We start from the raw sequence: 21,356 nt of genomic DNA, 5'->3' as shown, positions 1-21,356 counted from the left end.
TACTAGTTGGAATTAAACCGATAATGCTTCTATTTAAACTCGGCAACGTCGTGTATTTCGTCTAGTAGGAAAACAGCGGCCATTTAAATAATTCTGATGGAGTTAAGACTTAATCCGATAGGATGGGGCAATAATGTAAGTCGAAAAAATATAGCAAGTCCCAGGTCAAGTACGGTAATTACTGCCCAAGCCATCTCCCAGTCAAGTTACTATTGAACCAATAATTAAGTCATCTTCAAGTCAAACCACTAGCCTAATATAAAAATAAAACAATAAGCAATTGAAATTTATGAACTCGTCCGATATGAGTAATAATTCAACTAAAAGATAACAAAAAAACAACGTGTACCAATCTAATGGTTTTACGTGCAAAACTTGAGGTAAATAGCTTAATTTTATAATAAAAGTTAAACAAAAACAGTTATTACAACCCAAATCATTCAACTTAATGAACCAAATAAAGAAATTTGTATAAAAGAAAACTTTATTTACAACACTGGGATGACGTCTGATTTTGAAGAGCTTATAGTCCTATTGAGTTAGGCATTACTGCGTATTTGTTTTTTATGTTGTTGTTATTAAATTAATTCTGTAAGCATATTTAGACAATAATTTGTACGCCAGACGGCATTGCGAAAGAACGAATTAGAAAGAGCGTCAGGCAGTCCCCCCCCTCTCATTCCAAGTCTGGCGCTCGTGGAGTGCGGAGCGAAAAATGGCAAGCAGAGCAAGTTATGCTCAGGCACTGAATAAAAATGCGGCCAGCTTTAAGAGGCCGAATTGTTAAAGTATGAGGACAGTTAATTTATTGAAAAGAGACGAAATTCTGAATCTTATAAAAAGTATGGATTATCCGCTGAAGAAATTAGTTGGGATTGCAGAAATGCGAGGCCAAAACGTGGACATAACTTGCACCAATAGACAAAATGTTTTGGAACTTTACACAAAACTATGCGCAGCAGAATCAGTGAAATTTGTTAAACTATACGAAAATAACAAGATTAACATCGCTGTTGGCTGGGCGCCTATCCCTTTCCCCAGTGAACTCATAGCAGAGGAAATATCGGCAAAATATGAAAAAGTTGAAAAGGTGACGCACAGGAAGGACAATATTGGGTTGCTAACCGGAATGAGAATCTTGACAATGAATTCAACGGACGTGGAAGAAAACCCTTTACCAAGTTATATTAGGATGGCGGACTGTGAATTTTACGTAACATTTCATGGCAAGTGTTCACTTGCAAGTATTGTTACGAGAAAGGTCACAAACAAGCAAACTGTCCCAAACGTCAAAAAGATTTTACTCGGCTAGTAAAAAGACAAGAAGAGCACAAGCAAGCCAAAGCACACGGAGAGACAAGCGATAACGCAGTTGCCCCCAATCTAGCGCTGGCGTCAACAACGCTGATAACAATCCACACTCTACAACAGACGTAAGCAGCATTCTAAACGATGCTGATAAGAACTCCCCGGACTTCAACTCTGAAAACAACGCCAACATCAAGTCAAGCACACCGAAGCTTACCAACAACTGGTCAAGGAAAAGGCTGCAACGATGCCCAGACGAGCTTCCTAACAGCAAATCTATTAGCCTATGTGCGACCAGAATTTCGCTGACATGCCCTGGCTGCCAAGCTGAAGCTGTGGTTTCGGCTCAGTCGAAAACTTTCGTTTGCTGGAGTTGTTCCAACAAGTATTCCGTAGCAATGAAGTGCCGCACGGACGAGTTATTTCTGGTCGAAGAGGGTAAAGAAAAATGTCAATGTCCTTCATGCGAAGGGACATTGAGACGTATGCCGTGCTGCGATGAGCTCCAGCCAGAATACAAGACGAAGGAAGATGTGCTTGAGTGCATACAGTGCGAAAGGTACTCTGTTGTCTGTAATTGTTTTACTGTTAACTCGCTACCTAAGGTTACCATGTGTAAAGCGTGTAGTAATGCCCACTGCAAGTATAAGATAGTCAACTGCAGTTGCGGGAAAAAGCATTCCTGTCTTATGGGTCCCAATAAAGCGTTTAGATGTGAATGTGGCATGGAGTACGAATGGGACATAGATATTGGTGTCGAACGCGTTTAAATACTATTTTTATGTCTTTAAATATTATTTCACACAACGTTCGAGGTTTAAACATCGCTATGAAAAGAAAATCGATTTTTATTTTTTTACGTCGTAAAAATTGTCACGTTGCCCTTTTGCAGGAAACCCATGGTAGTGCTAAGCACGAAAAGTTATGGGGTATGGAAAGGGGAGGGGAAGCGTTTTGGTCGCACGGCACCTCAAGCAGTAGAGGGGTGGCAATGCTAATCGACAAAAACTTATCCTATTCAGTCTCAGGCACACGGGTAGACCAAGAAGGTCGATACTTAATGGTTGAAATTACAATAAATGCAACCCCAATAGTAATTGTTTATGTTTACGCGCCGAATAAGGACGATCCAGAATTTTTCATCAATTTATTCGCCGTACTTGACAGCTTTTCCGATGCCCCAATAATCATGGGAGGGGACTTTAATCTTGTTCTGGACAATGTCCTAGATCAAAATGGAAGTAAAAAACATCGTAACCGAAAAGCAAGAGAAAGTCTTTTGCAATATATGACACATTACAAACTAACAGATATTTTTCGCCACAAATTTCCAACCGTTAAAAAGTTCTCAAGGCTTCAGAAACTACCAGCGGCATCATCGCGTTTAGATTTCTTTTTAATTGACGGATCTCTCGTCGAAAACGTTAAAAATGTAGACATAGTCCCCGGTATAATGTCCGACCATAATATGGCAACTCTAGGGGATGACATTAACCCAGCACCACGCGGTAGAGGCTACTGGAAATTTAATACATCACTATTAAATGACCAGCGTTACAAGGATAAAATAAGAAAGATAATCACTTATTATAAAGCAGAAAACCATATAGGCGAAACCGACCCACATGTAAGATGGGACGCCTTGAAAGCAGTTGTTCGGGAAAAAACTATTAGATATGCGGCCGAACTAAAACGAAGGCTAAATATTAAGCAAATCGATTTGGAAAAACTGATTGGCGAGACGCAAGACGCTATTTTAAAGAACTCTGAAACAGAATTAGGCCCCTTGCACGAAAAATTGTTCGAACTTAAATCGGAACTCGACCAACTAATGCTGCGCCAAACTAAAAGCGCCATAACGCGAAGTAGGGCTCGCTGGGCAGAGAAGGGCGAGAAAAATACAAAATACTTTTTAAATTTGGAAAAAAGACATTGCGAAAAAAAGGGTATTACCAGACATTTTTTTCAGATGATAAAATAATAACTGACCAAAACAACATTTTGGACGGCCTAGTTGACTTTTACAAGCAACTCCACAAACAATACGGAGATCTATTGAATAAAAACCTTAATCGCCTCAAAATTAAAAACACTAAATCTCCCAAAAAAATGGGAGAACAATCAAAACTATTAGAAGCGGAAACAACAGAAGCGGAATTCTTTACTTCTCTCTGCAACATGGGTAAAAATAAATCCCCTGGAGTTTTATATCACCTTTTGGGACAACATCAAACGCGTCTATATGGCAGCTTGGCGACATACAGTAAATACAGGTAAGCTATCAGCTTCTCAGTCAGAAGCAGTGGTAACTCTACTTCCAAAAGCTTATAAACATCATCTTCAACCGGGAAATTTTAGACCGATAACGCTTTTGAATGTAGACTACAAAATTGCTTCAAAAGTAGTTAACACCAGGATCCGAGGGGTACTAAACGACATTATCTCGCCTGCGCAAAATGGTTTTATTCCAAAACGATACAATATTCGTCTTTTGTTCGATATCATTGACTGCGCCGACTATTACGATATACCTGGCGCGATACTGTCTTTAGACATGTTCAAGGCCTTTGACACGGTAAACTGGGACTTCATATATTCAGCCTTAGCTGCTTTCGGGTTCGGGGACAAGATTATTAAATTGATCGAATGTTTTTATTAAAATCCTTCGTGCGTAATTGTTAACAACAACTCTTTCGGATTATCGACGACTTCGGCGAAATGTCAGGCTGCAAAGTCAACATGTCCAAATCAAGCGCCTTTTTTATCGGAAGAAATCGTGAAAACTGCCACAAACCCATGGAACAAAGTGGCCTTCTATGGCCATCAGGCACTATCAAATACTTAGGCGTTGAAATTCCCACTAGCTCGAGTAACGACGCCGATCTAATTGAAAAAAACTTCACACCACTTCTGAAAAAAAAAATATTTGATCCGCGAGGGATCTCTCTCTTCTCGGAAACATAACAGTTATCAAGACCCTCGTGATACCAATCTTAACCTTTAACATGAGTGTTGTCCCGGTTAATATACCCAAATGCTTTATCTCAAAAGTTAAACGAATCCTCTTTACATTCTTATGGGGGTCCAAATGGGAGAGGGTGAAAAGAGAGACTTTGATTGCGAGTATTGCAAATGGGGGGACAGGAATGATCAATATAGATAATTACTTGTTAGCCTTACATACGAAATGGATCTCTAAACTACTTGACGAAAACGCGGAAGCTGATTGGAAACAAATCGAAGGCCCCTTTATCCAAGGTAACAGATTAGAAGCGCTTCTTAATGGGAACATAGGAACAAACAATGCAATCACAAGGCGTATACTTCCTATGCGAACGTTACGTTGCGCAATAACGGCGTGCAAACAACTCTTGGAATTTATAGATCCAAAGTCAAACAGCCGACCGCTTTGGCTAAACAAAAAAGTAAAATTCCGCTCAAATGTTTTTTTATGCCATCACTTATAGATTCCAATATAATTTTTCACCAGGATTTATTGAATAGAAACGGCGAGTATCTACAATATGACACATTAGTAAATAAATTTAACTTTACACCTAACAACACAGATTTTGTCCAATTCATAAAATTAATATCGAGTCTCCCAAAAGACTGGGATTCGGGTAGCGCAACTACGTTCCGATCGTATAGAACCCAAACATTAAAATTATTTATCCAGCAGTATAACTCCACCAAATCGGTTTACGAAAAAATACAAACAACAATTCTCTTTCCTCCAAAAGCTCAATTAAAATGGCACTGGACCTTAAATTGCGGGAGTGCACGTCTGCCATGGGAGAAAATTTACCGCAACCTCTACAATTCAACAATCGAAAACAAACTAAGAAGCTTTCAGATGAAGTTTAACTTGCGGGCGCAATTGTTACAAATGACTCCCTTTATTCGTTTGGTAAAACCGAATCTAACCAATGTACTTTTTGCAAAAAGGCCACGGAAACCCTGTCCACTTGTTTTATTTGTGTCCTGTTACGTGTCTATACTGGGAAAACGTGAGTGCGTGGTTAAGTACTAAACTACGAATATCGTGTATTTTTTCCCGCGATCAATTACTTTTTGGAGTGCATAAAAACGAACCGTGCAAAACATTTGTGAATTGTGTCCTTTTATGCGCGCGATATGTTAATTATCAATGTAAATATGCCGACACTGTCCCGACTATGTTACGCTTTTTACTGTTGCTATCTTCTGTGCGAACTTCTGAGCGATATTCGTCTTTAAAAAGAGGAAGTATGACGATACACAAAATTAAATGGTCGTTAGCTGCTTGAGAGCTTTACTGTTTTGATTTGTTTTTCTTGTCCGTTTTTTTTTGCTATTTATTTTATTAATTAAAAAAAAAAAGAAAAAAAAGGGCAGTCGTCCCCAACTACTCGAGTAGGTACCGGTAGTTAAAAAAGAGGTAATTTATTTCACGTATTTGGGTTAGGCCCACAGTTAATAAATTTACCACTATTATTTTTTTAAATACATATCACTCCAGTATTTTGTTAAGCCATTGTAGCGTTGCCAACCATTAAAGCGAAAGAAAAATGTCATTCCATTTAAAGCAATATTGTTGCATTGAGTAGCACTCTAAGGAAAATGAAGCTATCCATATGGTGCATATTTTCCAACTAGTATTGTGAGTAAATGAATTATATGACACCCCTATGAGTGGATTGATGAATATCCATCGTATTTAGTTACGTAAATTGGCGGAATACAGGCTGTAGAGTCAGTCGGACTCAGGACTATGCGAATTCGCACATTTGACTATTATTATTTTTTGAAGATGTGTCTTCCTGAAGAAAAAAAGAGTTGATATAATAAACCTGGGTTGCTAATACAGAAAGAAATTAAAAAATGTAATTTCTATATTTTGTGCTTGTTTCAATGTGTTTTTTTATTCTTGTAAATAAATTTGCTTGTTGCATTGTGTCTACCACATTAATTGAGCAATTATATGCACTTCAGCAATACTTATTGCAGTTTTTTTTAGATGCAGTCATGTGTTCCATATGTTCCATACGTCTTGTGGGGTGGGACCGATGGAACAAAAAGTGATGTTTTTTATATTAAAAAAAAAACTTAGAAGGATATGTCAGATTTCAATTATTTTTTCCTTGTAGGTACCCATAGCTGTAAGCTTTCCACAGAAAATAACCGCGAATGTTTTTGAGTTGTAGGCTAATTCGAAAGATATCATCGAAAAAACAAATCCGTTCCTTGGGTCCTGAACCTCCCCTACTTCGCAAAGGCACTGTGGGACAGCCTGTATTCCGTCAATTTACGTAACTAAATACGGTGAATATTCAGTGATAAACTTAGGCCTATAGGGGTGTCATAATTCATCCACTCCCAATATATGGTTTGAAAATATCCACCATGTGCTAATCTGCCTTTACAATTTACAGTTGGCGGCCATGTCTGTTTCAAAATTTGGTACCAACATTCGATTCTGTCAACCAATCGTGTTTATGACTACATCGACATTTTTGTGAACACGCATTGACCAAAGCAAAGGCTCACATACAGTAGGCCTATTTTTTTTAAATTGAACAGATAGGGAAGACCATGGTGGGCTGGTTGGGCTTTTTTCTAATTAATTATTATATATATTTATAACATTATTGTTAAAATGCTTAAGTGAATAAATTTGCTTCATTTATGATGCCAATCGTCTGTCAAAGAATGGCAAGGCTATGATTTCTTTAAATAAATCAGACATTTACCAAAAACGACCGAACTAAAAGGCACTTAAATATCCTTGTTACCCCTAAGCCAAGGTATGTGCGGACATGCTCGGGTTTATCTCGGACACCTTGCTTGTAACGTAAACGTGAAGCACAGTCTTATTTTAAACACTTATCAAAATAGAAACGAAATTTAAAAACATAAATTGCCGTTATTATAAAACATGTACGGGTTGATTTAGCGAATGTTGTAGCAAAAAAAAAATACTTGAACGAACACGGTGGTGGACTAGACTAGATGTTCATGTGGCATTTTCATTCTTAGAGGTTTCTTCGTAAATAATGCATTTGAAAATCGTAGCAGGTAGCAAAGGTAGCAGGTACACCGGATATTGCAAACTGCGATGTCTGCGATAGTGTACTATGATAAAGCCGTTATAGTTGGTCAAAAACTTATTCTGAAGGCATATGACAGTTGTTGAACACGTATGTGTGTGTATCTTTCAAGTAGCAGGTGTATTGAACTTGAATTTATTAAAGTTATTAGTGTTGCAAAGATGGAAAATACATTGACCACAAATTGCTCAAAATATTCACTCCGAAGTGCTTATAGCAACTGCCTATTCAAGTAATGAAAATTGCACATTTAAACTATTTTTTTTGTATGTCAAAAATATTTTTATATTTCCTGAAACTACTACAGGTACACCTTTGACTCAATCATTTTTTTCGCTTTTATTGCAGCAGATTGGACAGTGGAAAGCAACTATTATTTTCAAATAGGAATTGTCGTAAGTTTTACGCAGTTTGATAGCGGGATTATACGAATTTGCTTGAATAAGTCTAAACAATTAAAAAGTTTTACGTCTGTGGTGATTCCGATCGATAAATGTCACGGGTTTTCGTAAAACGCTTAGCCAAGTTTGTGTGCTATAGTTGAGTGTTTAGTCGCATCATTTTAGAAGCAACACACAACATCGCAATTTGATTATATATTGAATTATCACAATATTTTTTAAACTATCGGCTGTAACATGCGGCTTTAGCAAACGTTTTATACCACGCCTGTTAATTAGATGCTACTTCCACACATGTCGTATCCTTATAGCCTAAGTGTTACTTTTATTGCGGGGAAGCATTTAGTAAAGTCAAACCATTTCAGGCACAATCAACGACAAACAGTCTAGGGAAAACCAACGCCTTTTCTGTTTTACATGAAGCTACATGTCCTCCGATCCCTGCGAAATGCAAAAACATCAAATGTTTTCAAATTTTGAATTAGCGAACGTGTAACCCCACGTGGTGCAACGTTTAGGTAAAAACTGTTATGCCATTTGAATTTATATCTTCGCAGTAATTAGCAACGCCAGTAGTCTTTACTAGTTAGAATTAAATACTTGATTAAACAATAAACATGGACGACGCCGTGTTTAGGATTGAATTGGTTAACACTTTGTTTAACCTGGGCAATGCCGGGTATTTCAACTAGTACCGTACATCCGTGGTTGGCAAACGCCGGTCCGCGAGGAGTTGGTTACCGGTCCGTACCAGAGTTGTAAGATTAAAATTTTGTTGAAAAACGAACTTATATATCCTTATTTTGAGAAGCTGGTAAGAATATAGGGAATTGGTAATTATGTTATACCAGTGTAATTTAAGAAAAAAACGTAAAGTCCTAAAAGTTTTATTGAAATGAGCCGCGGGCTGGGTTAAACTAAATTGTTTGGCTGGCCGGATGCCGCCCCCGGGTTTCAGTAAGTTCAATAGTTCTTAGATATGAGCATCTCTTTGCGACAAAACAAGCATAAAGTTCGCATTTAAAGTTGTCATAAATTTCCTTTCCTGAACTTTTGTTGTTTTTTCAAGGCCAGTCCGCGACAAAATTTTAGTTTTAAACCAGTCCGCAGTGCAAAGAAGGTTGCCGACCCCTGCCGTACATGATAAAACTGCAATAATAATAAACACACTAAACCTATTAAAAACGGCAACACAAATGAGTGCAATCCATGACAATTCCATGTCAGGAAGAAAAAGTCAACCCAAACCGTTTCAATAGGCGTCAGGCGATAAACGCAATACGAGAGGTCATAATAAGATTGAGACTTTTTTGTGTTGACGTAATCATCGTGCCCTTGTCGTAAGGCTTTTTGCCAACTTAATGATGATGCTTGTGTGCTGTTGTCTCAGCTGAAGCGGTGCCATTAGAGTTCGAGCACAACAAGGGGTCAACCGCTGCCGATTACAGTACAACACACAAATAGATATAAATCAACAGCTGCAGTCCAGTGATCAGGAAATATTCAGACTTGCGACAATTTAAAAATGCCCGGAATTGCAGTTTGCACTTGACTTGTTACGAATCTTGTGACCAGACAAGACATGTGCAATCAGTTACTGTATTTTGTTGTATTTTATTGAACAACTGCTTTTTATTTATAGTAAAGAGCTACAAGGGTAGCGGTGGTTGACAAAAAATGTTAAAACAGTATTAAACGAGCGGGAGTTTGTTGTCATTTAGGCAACGTTAAAAAAAATAAAACATACACATAAGCACAAGTTTGTTTATATGTTCAGAGCCATCGACTTGTGTAGTCTAAAACGGTAGAGCCGAACACAAAACGCGTTAAAGTATATCAAATGAGACTCAATACGTCCTTCGAACACATACAGGGATCAAAAATACTTGAAAAATGCATTTAAGAGGACACGACGCAATTAAATTGGCTTGAAGGCATTTTTTTGTAAGATGTTAAAATTGTCGTGAAAAAATAAGAGGTATTACAATTGTTTTAGGATATCACGTGTAAAATCACATATGTTTTCACCTATACATTTTATGTAGCTTTTATCCGTTTTTGAGAGCACAGGGCAGCGTTACAACAGAAACCGTAAATTCGCCTTTCAGACTGAAGCGAAGAACTTTTGAGCAAGTACTTAATATGCGCGGCAAATATGATATGGAGAGAGGGAAGCTACGAAGGAATGACGGGCGTGTGACAAGCATAGCGAAACGCATGCGCAAACATTTTAACTCGAAATGCCATTAGCCATTGCAGAAGGATAGTTTATTCGTATACAAGAGTGGGACCGATAAGTAAGTTGCAGAACGACACAGAACAGTGATAGCAAAACAACGCGGGGCGGTACAGCAAAGCAATTACGGTAGGCTGCACAAGCCATGAAACTCAAACGCGTGAGGACGTAGGTGAGGACAAAGTGGTGCAGTGTGGATGAGATACGCTAAGAGTCCAAAGCAGTTTCGAGCCATGCAAGAAAGACCATATTTGACAGGGTCGTTTTTTGATGCGGCACTCGCCACCAGTTTTTCAAACCAATTGCAAGATGTGACTCGACGCATCTTTATTTCTGGTCACGATGATATACATTATACAGTTTAAAGTCCTTCTTAGGTTGTAATGCTAAGCCGGTCCTGGTTACGTTAAGCCACAGCGAAAATCGAAGAGATACGCACAGAGATCGTTTTTTGGTGGAAAAGGTCGCGGTTAGCTGGCGTTGAGCGACTGGCGCTGCTGCGGCTTACTTTTCGTGGCATCTTCCATGGGAATGTTCATACTCGATTCGCTCCAAATGTTGGCGGTTATATGCAGCTTGCGCGTGGACAGCGCTTTATGGGCGGCCGTCGCCTCGTTAGAGTCACAGTTTGCGTTCCGGCCGTTTGCGCTGTTCTCTTCCGCTGTCCTGTCGTTTTCGCAGTCACCACTAACGACGGTGGGCAGGCAATGCTGGTCACGCTGCGGTTGCTGTGAGGAAAAGTGGTAGCCCTGTGTTTTGCATTGGATAGCCGTTCTTCGCTGATGCTCCTGGATAAAACAAATACAGTTCGTTACGACAACGAACCAGTTTGTTAATTGAGAAGTTATATTTATTCCACGTTAGTTAAAAAGTGAGCCATGGAGTGTATCGGAGCGATGTCTAAACCAGGGCTGCGAAGTCGGAGTCGGACTCGGGACTCGAGTAAGACCACGTAAAACTATCCGAGTTTTTTTTTTATGGCTGCCAACTGGAAATTGCAAATGTGGAATAGCATATGGTCGGATATTTCCCAACAATGTATTGTGAGTGAATAAACTATACGACACCCCTATAAGTGGATTGCTGATTATCCCTGTTATTTTAGCTGTGTAAATTATCGGAATGCAGGCTGTGGAGTCGGGGCCGGACTCGGGACTCGATAAAAACGCACAGTTGAACGGAGTCGGATTTGGGAGTCGGGAGTCGGACTCAAGTTATTTTTAATCGACTACGCAGCCCTGGTCTAAGCTGTACATGAATTTGCAGGGGAAAGTCCTTGCTAATACAATTCAAATTAGGTGCAATAGAGTAACTGAAAACAAAGGCTTACACAAGTGGATTAATATCTTAATTCGAAAATACACATAAAAATGTTATTGAAACAGAAACAGCATCAGTGTAAGTCATCCCCAACCCTTACAGGTAACTTACAAGGTAAGCTCCTACTGTGACAAGGTAGTAACACCTAGTCACCTACTGCCGTAAGAACTACTACAATATTAAGGCACCATGTGCTCAGTGACCTTTGACCGTTAAATTAAAGTAACAAAATGCTTACACAATTAAATAGGTCACAAAGCACTTACATCAAAATGCGCTCTAGCCTCTAGGAAACTTACTGTTAATCTTAACAGTAACCAATCAATAATCTTTATCTATGAAATAAGCGCTATAGTGGTAATTGGTTTTTGACACCTGTTAAGGCCCGTTTACAGTACAGCTGCATTGAGCTGAGCAAAGCGTATGTGGCGAGCGTTTCAAGCTTTGCTAAACTCAAGCCCCGTGCAGCAGCTGCAGCTAGCTTAAAGTTACGCTTTGGAGCGATTTTCACGATTTGCTAAACTCAAGCCCAGTGCAGCTATAGAAACACGTTATGTTTGGGGCGAATTTTACCTCCAGCGCAGCTGTAGTGTAAACGGGCCTTTAGGGATGGTATAGAATAAACACATGGAAGCGAAAATAGGAAACAAAAGATTAATGAAATTATAATCAACAGAAAAATGGAAAAGTTGTGTTAATTTTATTAACCACAACTTTATATTCTTATAAAGTTCGGGTCACACTTCATATATTGCAGTTTCGTTGAATTAAATAAGACAGGTCCAATGTGCATTAAAACTAAGCAATGTGTATATTCGTAACAGCGAAAGTGAAACATACACAAAGGAAAATAGTGCAGTTTAAATTCTAACAAAACACCGTCCATTAAAACAGGTATGATTCAAAAATCTACTTGCCTGGTCACAGACAAGCTTCTGAAGATATAGCTTTTGTACAGGTTTGTGTTCGCTTAATTTCTGATTGGCTTCCTCTATGGTAAACCACTTTCTTAGACGTCCAATGTCTTTTAGATCTTCATAATCGTCATGCAGCGCTTCCACAACCATCACATAAACATAGGTTCTGGTGTTCCTCTCTTCATTCTAAAAATAATTGCAGGGTTGTTCCTAAGCAAAAATTTACACTCGCCAGCGGGGCGAGCGCTTATCAATCAGCACTCGCCCGGACAAAATAACACTCGCCCGGACAAAATAACACTCGCCAAATTTGTTGCCACGCCGCCTGCCCATTTACGTCCTAGCGCGGTCATTTATTGGGCTATCGTTAAGCTGTCTTTTGGTTTCTATACGTAAACATTAGTTTTTCTAAAAGTCTGGTCGTTTATTTTCATGCGTGGATGAACAAATTAACGACCCATAAAGCAGTTTACGCTTAAAACAATGTTTTTTAGCCGAAATATTTTATAAAATCTTTAGTGAAAAAATAACACTGACAATTTAGTAGCCACGGCCTGCCTGTTTTCCTTTTTTCTAAAACTATTAACCACTGCAGCAATGACGTCTTTGGTTTGCCGGTAAACGTTTTTTTAGAACGGGACAAAGAATCATTATTACGATCATACAACGGGACGGAGAGTCCTTATTACAAGCTTCGAACATGACTTCCATTGACCTTATTGATTGTGTAGTGCTGAATGTATTTGTGTCTTTAGTGTTTAAGGAAATAACTGGCGTTAAGTAATATTTGGCTTCGTAGTGGTGCTTTAACACAAGTTGTCCTGACCTACACCAACTAATTAAATTTCTCGCCAAAGCCGCTCGCCAGTCGGGCGAGTGGGTGTCAATCAATTAGAATACAGTTTTGGCCGAAATAAAAATATTGACAAAAGAGATTTCAGGTCAAAACCACAAATATACTCTTGATTACAAATCTTAAATATGTTATTCCAAATCTGCTTACAATTTGCCCAAGATAAGAATAACCACACTTTATGTATTAGAGGTCGGTAAAGTAGTTTTAAGGGAGCCGTGAGAAAAACTAAAGAGTTAATGATGCTCCTAATGGATGCTAAAAGAAGTGAAAAACACGTTCCTGTATTAACATATGCACCTACACCGATAACAAGAGAGAGGTTAAATGGTGGTGCGATCTCCCACACAGCTGGGTCATTCCATTGCTACTGGCAGTGGTGGCACCATATGTCATTGATTTTTTTTTAATTTTATATGTAGATTCTCCGTGCAATTCTATGAAAAGTGATACCAATTTTACCGAAATTGGTCAAGCACTTTTTGAGATATCAGCGACTGAAAAAAGGCCCGTTTTAGGCTTTTTCATGATTGCTCATGCGTAAAATTTAACTGCAAATTTTGTTTGACTTATTACGAAGGTGTTTTAAACAGTAACTAAAAAATTCCAATGCATATCAGTTCTTTAAAGTAAGCAGATTCTAAAAAGATATATTGTTGTTTGTTTTAGTATCACTACAGGCCACCAAGACACTTTGATCAGTTATAGCGAAAAATACTCTACTTCGTTTTTTCTGCAACTTGGCTTAAATGAAAGGTAATTTTCTTGGCTTTCTAGCTTCCAAATATGAAGTGGGATATTTGAGTAGAAATCACAAAATTTAATTGCTTTGTAATAGATTGCGAAAAAGCTTTATGACGCACTATTATAATGTATAATTATGAAATGTGATTGTCTGGTGCTTCCAGGAAGTCAAAAAAACTTATAGAAATCTGCTGGTACAGCAACGCACACTAGAAGCCAATACATAGACCAATAATTTTAATCAATGTATGGCAAAATTGCTATTAATTGTGATGTTTTGTCACTGAAAACTTATGCACAAGTTTATGCACAGTCAGCGCACAATACTACTTTTACTAACAGAGGAGGATTCTATACGATGACAAAGAGAAAGATACTATACGATGTTAAGTACAAGTATATATGTATATTGGAAGACACCTTATATTCAGGTAACAGACTACCAAGAGCTTAAATCTTTAGCAATGTTATTGCAAAGCACTGCCCCTCATTCAGTTACACCAGGGGCAGGGACCTTTTTAACTAAGAGAGCCATAATAAACAAATATTCTTTTGTGTTTTCACGAGAGCCACAAACATCTAGCTATATGCTGGCAAAAACTAGTAAATTGTGCAAGGCTATTTATTTTGTTCTCATTTATAGGACAGAACATAATGTGCACCAAAATTTAATTAGTTAGGTTTGCACAAATTTGATTACGGAGTTCGGTTAAAAGAATTGGGCCTTTTGAATATAAAGAGATTCGCTAGAAGGGAAAAAAATTACTACTATCAGTAATAAAAAGAAAATATAAAGTTAGGAAAGCGGTTGTGGCAACTTGCAATTTTATTCAGATCATGCTGAGAAATCATAGCTTAGATTTGTCTTGCTTTTGAGGCCAGTAATATGTGTTTTTGTTGCCAAACTTTTTCAACTATTAGTTTTGAAGTGATTCCGAAGGACATGAAATCAGTTTCTTCCCATTTGCAAGATAGGTTTCAGTCTGGACCGACTTTAAAAGGTATTATACTCCACTATTAGAACCACTGGATGAAGGAGTTATACGACAAAAAGGACAAGTTGTGACCTTGAATTTGCTGCACAATCTAAAATTTGTAAAAGCACTACACCACCTTAAATGCTAATGCTTTCTCCTGTTGCTTATGTTGCACAAGTTTGAATATGAGCATGACTGGTACGTATGCTGCATAGTCTCTATTGCTAAAGATAATGGTATATATATATGTCAAGTTGTTACTGCATGCATCCAAAAAGACCTGCTTAATTATATTACTGGCTTCAAAGGCAAGACCGATATTTTTTCCATTGGACCATGTTTTGTGCCAGATTGCATGTCATGTTTTGTTAACATCAAGAGGACAATACCAAATCTCCAAGTCTGATGGAAGCCTGATTTTGGAAAAGTGGTGTGATTGGTCTCACACATCTTTATAAGTTTTTGTAACTTGAGGCAGTATGAATTGCAGCTAGCTTCAGTCCTGATTTATAATCAAACCCAAGTTTATTTCCATCAAATTTTCAACCTTAATAAGTGATAGATCTTTAGATGTATTATTAGGTATTACTGAGTAATAAGGGTTACTTGGAACATACTGTGCAGTTATTATTGTGTAACTGAAGGAAGGGCAGTGCTTTGCAATAACATTGCGAAAGATTTAAGCTCTTGGTAGTAAGTTACTTGAATATGAGGTGTCTTCCAAAATACATATATACTTCTACTTAACATCTTATAGTAGCTATCTCTTTGTCATCGTATATAGTCCTCCTCTGTTAGTATAAGTAGTATTGTGCGCTGATTGTGCATAAAGTGTTTCAGCCGCAAAACATAAAAATTATTGGCAATACATCGATTGAAATTATTGGTTTATGTATTGGCTTCTAGTGTGCATTGCTGTACCAGCAGATTTCTATAAGTTTTTTTGACTTTCTGGAAGCACCAGACAATCACATTTTATAATTATACATTATAATAGTGCGGCATAAAGCTTTTTCGCATTCTATTACAAAGCAATCAAATTTTGTCATTTCTACTCAAATATCCCACTTCATATTTGGAAGCTAGAAAGCCAAGAAAACTACCTTTCATTTAAGCTAAGTTGCAGAAAAATCGAAATAGAGTATTTTTCGCTATAACCGATTAAAATTTCGTCATGCATGACTGATCACAAATTGTCATGTGTGAAACTAGCCACTTGGTGGCCTGTAGTGATACTAAAACAAACAACAATATATCATTTTAGAATCTGCTTACTTCGAAGAACTGATATGCATTGGAATTTTTAAGTTACCATTTAAAACACCTTCATAATAGGTCAAACAAAATTTGCAGTTAAATTTTACGCATGAGCGATCACAAAAAAGCCTAAAAAGGGCCAATTTTCAGTCGCTGATAGCTCAAAAAGTGCTTGACCAATTTCGGTAAAATTGGTGTCAATTTTCATAGAATTGCACGGAGATTCTACATATAAAATTAAAAAAAAATCTATGACATATGGTGCCACCACTGTACCAGTATCAATGGAATGACCCAGCTACAAATTTAAAAGCAAATGTGCAAGGTAATAGAAAAAGAGAATACATTTTTATATCACAGTCGCTGATATGTTTGTATTTAGTAGGTTTCATTGGTGAAAAATAAGACCAATAAATAAAACAAAATGATAGTTATGTTGTTTGCCACAAATATGCTCTGTTGATTCTGTATATATTTCGACGGTAGCTGGATTAAATTTCAGTTATATTTTATGTTTACATTATTGCTAGCCAATGTATATTTGTATCATTTCAGGATGCCTATAAATAGAACAATTCAAAAACGTGAAGTGGCTTAAAAAAAGTGCTAAAACAGCATTGCTTGAAAAAATGAATATGAAGTCTACAGAAGTATCCTAAGGCGATCCTGATTTACAGGAATTTTACAAATAAGATTGTTTCGTGGAAAACCCATTTGAAATCTCAGTTAGGGATTTGTCTTTATTTAAAACTTTCTGTTTAATCCAAAAACTGTCCTGGACTGATTTTAAGAATTGAAATTATTCCTTTTTATCTTTAGATTGCCCTTCATTTAATAATAGACTTTGAATTATCTAAAAAGTTGTCAAGGGACTGCCACATAATTTTTTAAAAGGTTGAGAAACACTGCTATGGATTGACAAAACAAAATAATGCCCAATTTATCTATTACATAGTAATACTAACCTCGAAAACATCTAAAAGTCGACCAAGCCTTCCCACAACTCCAGCCTGAAAAATCAAAAGCAACATCAATGCTGGATGCAAACAAAAATTAACCTAAAACCTGACATAAATAATAAGTTTATCAGTTAATTGGCAACTCAAAGCAATCAGTTGAAAGGGATGCTGCAGTGCCTATACAAAAACAAAAATAGGAAGTTGTCACCACTTCCCTAAAGTGACAAAGCCAACTGGTCCATATGCACAATATTCAACTGAAGTCATTTATTCAATAGAATAATGCCAATGAATTATTTCTGAGGTTCTAATATGAAATTTTAAACACTTGTATAAGGCAACATAAAAGCTCTTTTTTTAATTATCCATCCTCTTTATGCCAGTATGTCACATCTCCAATTTAGTCTCTGAGTTATAGGCCACTAGCTTAAATGGTTTCGAGTTCAACAGCAGTATCATTTACAGTTTATCTAAAGATGTAAAGATTTGTGTAAGGAGAGATTTATCTTAAGAGTACAGCACAAATGTTCAACATACTTCTTCTTTAACTTCTCTTATTGCAGTTGCTCTGGGGTCTTCCCCAGGTTCAAGTCCACCTCCAGGAACCACCCAGAGATCTTGAAAACGGCTGCTTGTCACAAGTAAAACCTACAAGAAACATATTTTACCATGTTTACTGTATACTTTTTTAGTATTTTCGACATACGGTGCATAATTTTAGTATAATATTATTTTTACCACAGACATTTTAGCTTTGTAATTTCCAAATTGCATAAACAAAAATGTTCAGGTTTTTGCATTTTGTGATGTGTATTATAGTTGATTAAAAAATAAAAAAAAATACATTTATGAATATTTACCAAATTAAACTCTAGACTCAACATCTGTTTTGCAACAACAAAAACAAAAGAAAACCCCAAAAATGGCTAATATTAAATCACGGGTCTAGGCATATTCCGTGGGAGTAACCAATTATAGATAATTTTAAGAAAGATATTAATATAAGATGCTGTGTTTATAAAAAAATACAGCACAACTTAGATAAGTCAAAGATTTGGATGGTACAAGATAAGGCATGTTTTAAACCCATTTAGGATAAAGTTGTGTTTTTATTATTTTATACTAATTATAAATTGGTGATGTGTCAAAGTGTACCGGTAAAACTCGCCAAAGAGTGTGATACCTAACATTATAGTACATTGCCTACCAGTATAGTACATTACCTACCAGTATAGTATGTTGCCTACCAGTATAGTAAGTTGCCTATCCCTGTATAGTGTGTTGCCTTCCAGTAAGACTATTTAGAACAGCCTTTCTTAACCTGGGGTAAATTTCGTCGTTTTAGGGGGTAAATCCACAGATATGTATTCAATCTCTGAATATTCTGGTTCGGTTTTCTTGAACTAACCTATGTATGTGAAACGGCTTCTCTGCATTGGTTACTATCAAATCTAAAACCGACTTAACATGTTTTTTTTAATAAATTAGGACCACTTTATATATTGGGGGTAAATTTTATATTTATTTTTGTTAAGAGGGTAAAACATACCAAAAAGGTTAAGAACCCCTAATTTAGAGTATAGACCAGAGGTCTACAACCTATTTAATAGGCGATCCCAATTTAAATAAAATGTATCAGAATTTACATTGCGCCCCAATTTTGTTTTTAGATGCGAAAAAAAATATAATTGCGTCTGCTTAGTATCCACTAGTTTTTGCATCTCATTTGCATAACAATAACCGCATGTCATGCTCTACTTCCAAGCGATTGCGATGTTTCGTTTTTAATAAGCTCTCTCCACTTCGCTAAACTTCACTTTACAAACTATGAGTTAAAAAAACAGGATGGGGGCTATTACCAAAATTTTGCAGATTCGGGTACCGTGATTGCATCGAAGTCCAAAAGTACCTATTTGCTGAAAGAGTGTTTCACTTTTAAAGAGTTTTAAGACATGCGGTTTGCTGCATCCGCTGTCATAATCAGGAACATAAAGCCTAGTCCTTATATTTGCAAGCCACGTTGCCCAATTAAGTTTTAAAATAACAAAAAGTTGACCTTTTAAAAAACAGCCCATTTATAACTTTCTGAAAAAATATCGCAATGAAACAATTTAAGAAAGTGCGACATTCGCTGCGCTAAATCAAAGAAACCTATTTTGTCAAATGTTACTTTCCCTGATTAAACAGCTTTTAAGAGCTAAAACAGTAATTTTATTTAGAAGATTCCCTCAGTCACGTTTATTAGTGACGTACGTCATTGTAAAGAAAGCGAAATGCATAAATCGTGCTAAAACAGCGGAAATATAGTAAGTTATGGCGACCCCATTTGGGGTCGCGACCCACAGGTTGGAGACCACTGGTATAGACTATAGACTGTTTAAAAAAAAACAGGTACAAAGCAACAATCATTTTGTCATTAAAGTGCCATACTTAACTAACTCAAAGCAAAAATATTTAATTTACGTTTATTGTCTAGCATGGAATCCTTAAATACAAAATCTTTCAGCTACCTCAATAAGGTTATATTTAGAAATATGATTTGGAGGCAACTTGTTTTTAACACTACTTCTCAGATATATTACTTTTTGATTAAAACTATTTATTCCCCCTTATTCGGAATCACACATCAGTTATATTCTATATATATATATATATTAATGATTTCAAATTTAACTATTTATTACCAGGCAGTAAATTTTACACTTTTTTGAGAAAGTTCAAAACACATTTATTATCATAAGGTTGGTTTATACAAGGGGTGGCCAACACCGGCGGCTCTACACCCAGTAATATGCGGCTCTTACGTTCATGTTGCACTTATGATATTATAGACTGTTTCGATTTCGTTTGGTTAAGGTATGGATTATTGCCGGTTCCGACTCAGATTATTTGCCTTAAGGTCAACGTATTTTTAGCAATACTTTTGAAACAAGATAAACACAAAAAATATGCCCAAATATTATTGATAAATGACATTATATCAATAAATGTGTATTTTTTCACCCAACGCGTCGGGTCTCCTTATAAATAAAACTTTTGTCTTATTAACGAAATAAAGGAACTTTTTTGCGCTGCATGCAATCGCTTTGTTGGAGTGAGTAAGAAATTGATTGATAGGCTATTATTTCCATTCCATGTGCGTAAGGTGTGGCTCTTTGAGGTTAACCAAATAACAAGTGCGGCTCTTGGTATCTGATTGTACAAGCTAATGTTTTTAATTATTTCCATGCAAGTGAACTTTTTAGGGTGTTAAAATATAATAACCCTAACTCAACAATTACATAAAACAAAAAAACTGACCACAAAAATATTCTTACCTCAGTTTCGCATTCTGATTTAAAGCACAAACAAGCAGCTCTTCTGCGGAATCCAGCCGAGTCGTAAGTCCTAATCTGATTGAGTTTTATTTTCATTGTAACAGTTAAAAAAAACACCTTTAACAAAACATTATGCCTGTATAAAATAAATATTTTACCAGATTAAATAATTTTGCTAGGTGGATTAGTTGTCCTGTCCTCATGGAGGTATTTGGGTTATAAAATGCTTTCTCTGCTACAGTCCATAAATTAGTTATTCCTGCTAATTAATTATTTTCTTGCTGAACAGTGATATGATATGAATCATTGTGAAAAACACATATGAACAACAAGTGTTTCCTTCTTAGCTAGTAAAAACGGCGCTCTTTCACTATTGTACGTAAAAATTAATAAAAAAAATATTTTCTTCAAATGCCGCTTACCACAATGCATATTGTTTGGGTTAGGGTGCGGGTTAGCGTTTGGTTGAGGGTGGGTCAAGTTATTATTAATAATAAACATAATATTACTTGACCCACCCTCACCCAAACGCTAACCCGCACCCTAACCCAAACAAAATGCGTTGTGGTATGCGGTATTATTATTTATTTTTTTTGCATAACTTTTCACGTACAATAGTGAAAGAGCGCCGTAAAAACTAGCATGTAGTAGATTTTAGGCTAACACTGTCATTAAACTTATTTTAAAGCGCAAGGACCACAAAACAAACAGTTGACTACTTAACAAGTAATTTATTAACTCATAGCAGCAAAAAAGACTTTTAATAAGGAAACTTGGCTTAATGGTTCTTTCAGCTCTTACAGTTCTTCACGTAATCGTTCAATGACAGTTTATTACTACTAACATTTTACACATAATTTAGTTGATTCTTGTTAGACAAGTTCCTTAAACGTACTTCCCTCATTCGGACAACAGTTTCAATGAACAGCTTGATGATATGTAGAACTGGCAAGTTTCCCTTTACGTTCGACTGTAACC

The 21,356-nt window shown here is 36.7% G+C and overlaps 1 protein-coding gene and 1 pseudogene across 1 annotated transcript; one reads left to right on the top strand and one right to left on the bottom strand.

Annotated features, from left to right (window-relative positions):
• The first annotated feature begins 715 nt into the window (after positions 1-715).
• On the top strand, positions 716-2,078 carry LOC146163935 (uncharacterized; annotated as a pseudogene).
• Positions 2,079-9,381: 7,303 nt separating this feature from the next.
• Positions 9,382-20,509, bottom strand: LOC146163934 (diphosphoinositol polyphosphate phosphohydrolase 1-like). The gene is made up of 5 exons (XM_083383144.1): positions 20,379-20,509; positions 17,599-17,709; positions 17,068-17,112; positions 12,272-12,457; positions 9,382-10,822 (listed from the first exon to the last, which is right to left on the bottom strand). The coding sequence occupies exons 1-5, from the start codon at positions 20,472-20,474 to the stop codon at positions 10,505-10,507; spliced, it is 756 nt and encodes a 251-aa protein (XP_083239270.1). The 5' UTR covers positions 20,475-20,509; the 3' UTR covers positions 9,382-10,504.
• Between the last annotated feature and the right edge of the window lie 847 nt (positions 20,510-21,356).

The sequence above is a fragment of the Ascidiella aspersa genome, chromosome 2 (assembly GCF_963924565.1).
Source record: "Ascidiella aspersa chromosome 2, kaAscAspe10.2, whole genome shotgun sequence".
NCBI lineage: Eukaryota > Metazoa > Chordata > Ascidiacea > Phlebobranchia > Ascidiidae > Ascidiella > Ascidiella aspersa.
Note: the sequence above shows the minus strand (reverse complement) of the source record. Positions and strands in the feature narration are given on the sequence as shown.

Coding starts and splice junctions, on each gene's coding strand:
- LOC146163934 (XM_083383144.1), bottom strand. CDS start 20,474: ATGAAAATAAAACTCAATCAGATTAGGACTTACGACTCGGCTGGATTC. Junction 12,458..17,067: donor GACTTTTAGATGTTTTCGAG/GTTAGTATTACT, acceptor AATTATTTTTAG/AATGAAGAGAGGAACACCAG. Junction 10,823..12,271: donor AGAAGCTTGTCTGTGACCAG/GCAAGTAGATTT, acceptor TGTTTTATCCAG/GAGCATCAGCGAAGAACGGC.